This window comes from Malurus melanocephalus, unplaced genomic scaffold (assembly GCF_030028575.1).
Source record: "Malurus melanocephalus ecotype Western Australia unplaced genomic scaffold, MMel_1.1 scaffold_2018, whole genome shotgun sequence".
Taxonomy (NCBI): Eukaryota; Metazoa; Chordata; class Aves; order Passeriformes; family Maluridae; genus Malurus; species Malurus melanocephalus.
The window spans coordinates 6,363-8,890 of NW_026625250.1; the positions used below are offsets into that span (position 1 = coordinate 6,363).

General features: G+C 42.1%; 1 protein-coding gene across 1 annotated transcript in view; it reads left to right on the forward strand.

The window, feature by feature from the left end:
- DCAF11 (DDB1 and CUL4 associated factor 11) overlaps positions 1–2,528 on the forward strand; it is a gene marked incomplete at its 5' end in the record, with an annotated part of 13,763 nt that overhangs the window by 6,355 nt on the left and 4,880 nt on the right. The window contains one exon of the mRNA XM_057388494.1: positions 2,322–2,528. This exon is cut by the window's right edge and continues 1 nt beyond it. Coding sequence (XP_057244477.1) covers positions 2,322–2,528 — 207 coding nt within the window. The remainder of the gene's footprint in view (positions 1–2,321) is intronic.

Below are 2,528 nucleotides of genomic sequence, written 5' to 3' on the forward strand. Positions count from 1 at the left end.
TACTGGTTTATACTGGGACGCGAAATCCCCGCGTTTTTAGGTGAAATTTTGGTGATTGTAGGTGAAATTTTGGCGATTTTAGGCAATTTTTTCACTTTTTTATGGCATTTAAAGGGTTAAAAATGGGTTAAAATGGGATTTTGGGGCACTGGGAATTACTGGGATGGACTGGGATAAGATTGGGATGGACTGGGAGTTACTGGTTTATACTGGGATGCACTGGATGGCCAATATTGGATCCAAGATGGCCACCAAAATAATTTCAAAATGGCTGACAAAAGTGTCTCTAAATGGCCGAAAATTGGCGGGAAAATGCAATCCAAGATGGCTGACATTTGGACCCAAGATGGCCAAAAAATATGTCAAAATGGCCAAAAATTGGTAGGAAAACTAATCCAAGATGGCCGACAACTGTGTTTCCAAATGGTCAAAAATTAGATCCAAGATGGCAGACAAAAATGTCTAAAAATGGCCAAAAATGGGCAGAAAAATTGATCCAAGATGGCCGACATTTGGATCCAAGATGGCCAACGAAATTGTCTCAAAATGGCCAAAAAGGGGTGGGAAAATGGAATCCAATATGGCCGACATTTGGATCCAAGATGGCCGACAAAACTGTCTCAAAATGAATGAAAATCAGTGGGAAAATTGAATCCAATATGGCCGACAAAAATGTCTAAAAAGGGCGGAAAATGGAATCCAATATGGCCGACCTTTACATTCAATATGGCTGACAAAAATGTCTCAAAATGGCCAAAAATGGGCAGGAAAACTGATCCAAGATGGCCGACATTTGGATTGAAGATGGCCGAAATTTGGATCCAAGATGGCCGATAAAAGTGTCATAAAGTGGCTGAAAATTGGTAGGAAAACTGATCCAAGATGGCCGACAAAATTGTCTCAAAATGGCTGAAAATCGGCGTGAAAATGGAATCCAAGATGGCCGGAAATTGGATCCAAGATGGCTGACATTTGGATCCAAGATGGCCGACAAAATAATTTCAAAATGGCCGAAAATGGGCGGGGAAATGCAATCCAAGATGGCCGACAAAATGTCTCAAAATGGCCGAAAATTGGTGGGAAAATGCAATCCAAGATGGCCGACATTTGAATCCAAGATGGCCGACAAAAAAATTTCAAAATGGCCGAAAATTGGTAGGAAAAGTGATCTAAGATGGCCGACATTTGGATCCAAGATGGCCGCCAGAAACGTACTGGGTTATACTGGGAGTCACTGGTTTATACTGGGAGGAAAAATCCCGGTGATTTTAGGTGAAAATTTGGCGATTTTAGGCAAATTTTTCACTTTTTTATGGCGTTTAAAGGGTTAAAGATGGATTTAAAATGGGATTCTGGGGCATTGGGAATGACCGGAGTGGACTAGGAAGAAACTGGAATGGATTCGGGGTCACTGGTTTGTACTGGGAGGAAAAATCCCGGTGATTTTGGGTGAAAATTCGGTGATTTTGGGTCATTTTGTTACATTTTTATGGCATTTAAAGAGTTAAAATGGGATATTTTGGACATTGGGAATGACTGGAGTGGATTGGGAGCAGGCTGGAATGGACTGGGTTATACTGGGAGTCACTGGTTTATACTGGGAGGTGAAATCCCCGCGATTTTAGGCAAAATTTTGGTGATTTTGGGCAAATTTTTCACTTTTTTATGGCATTTAAAGGGTTAAAAATGGGTTAAAATGGGATTTTGGGGCACTGGGAATGACTGGAGTGGACTAGGAAGAAACTGGAATGGATTCGGGGTCACTGGTTTATACTGGGAGGAAAAATCCCGGTGATTTTAGGTGAAAATTCGGTGATTTTGGGTCATTTTGTTACGTTTTTATGGCATTTTAAGGGTTAAAAATGGATTTAAAATGGGATTTTGGGGCATTGGGAATGACTGGAGTGGATGGGGATGGGATTGGAATGGATTCAGGGTCACTGGTTTATACTGGGAGTTACTGGGAGGAAAAATCCCGGTGATTTTACGTCAAATTTTGGTGATTTTGGGTCTTTTTTTTGGTTTTTGTGGCATTTAAAGGGTTAAAAATGGGTTAAAATGGGAATTTTGGGTGACTGAGAAAAACTGGAATGGATTAGGAACAGACTGGAGTGGATTCAGGCTCACTATACTGGTTTATACTGGTTTTTCCTGGTTTTTCTTGGTTTTTTTTCTGGTCCTTACTGGTCCATACTGGTTTATACTGGTCCAAACTGGTTTATACTGGTTTATACTGGTCCATACTGGTTTATAATGGTTTTTACTGATTTTTACTGGTTTTTACTGATTTTTTCTAGTTTTTTCTGCTTTATACTGGTTTATACTGGTTTATACTGGTCCATACTGGTCTATACTGGTTTATACTGGTCTATACTGGTTTATACTGGCAGGGGGACGGCCGTTACGTGGTGTCCAACTCCAAGGACCAATCCGCGAAGCTCTGGGACCTGCGGCGCCCCTCGGGGCCGGCGGCCATCGCGGCCGCGCGCCGCGCCGTGGCCCGGCAGAGCTGGGATTACCGCTGGCAG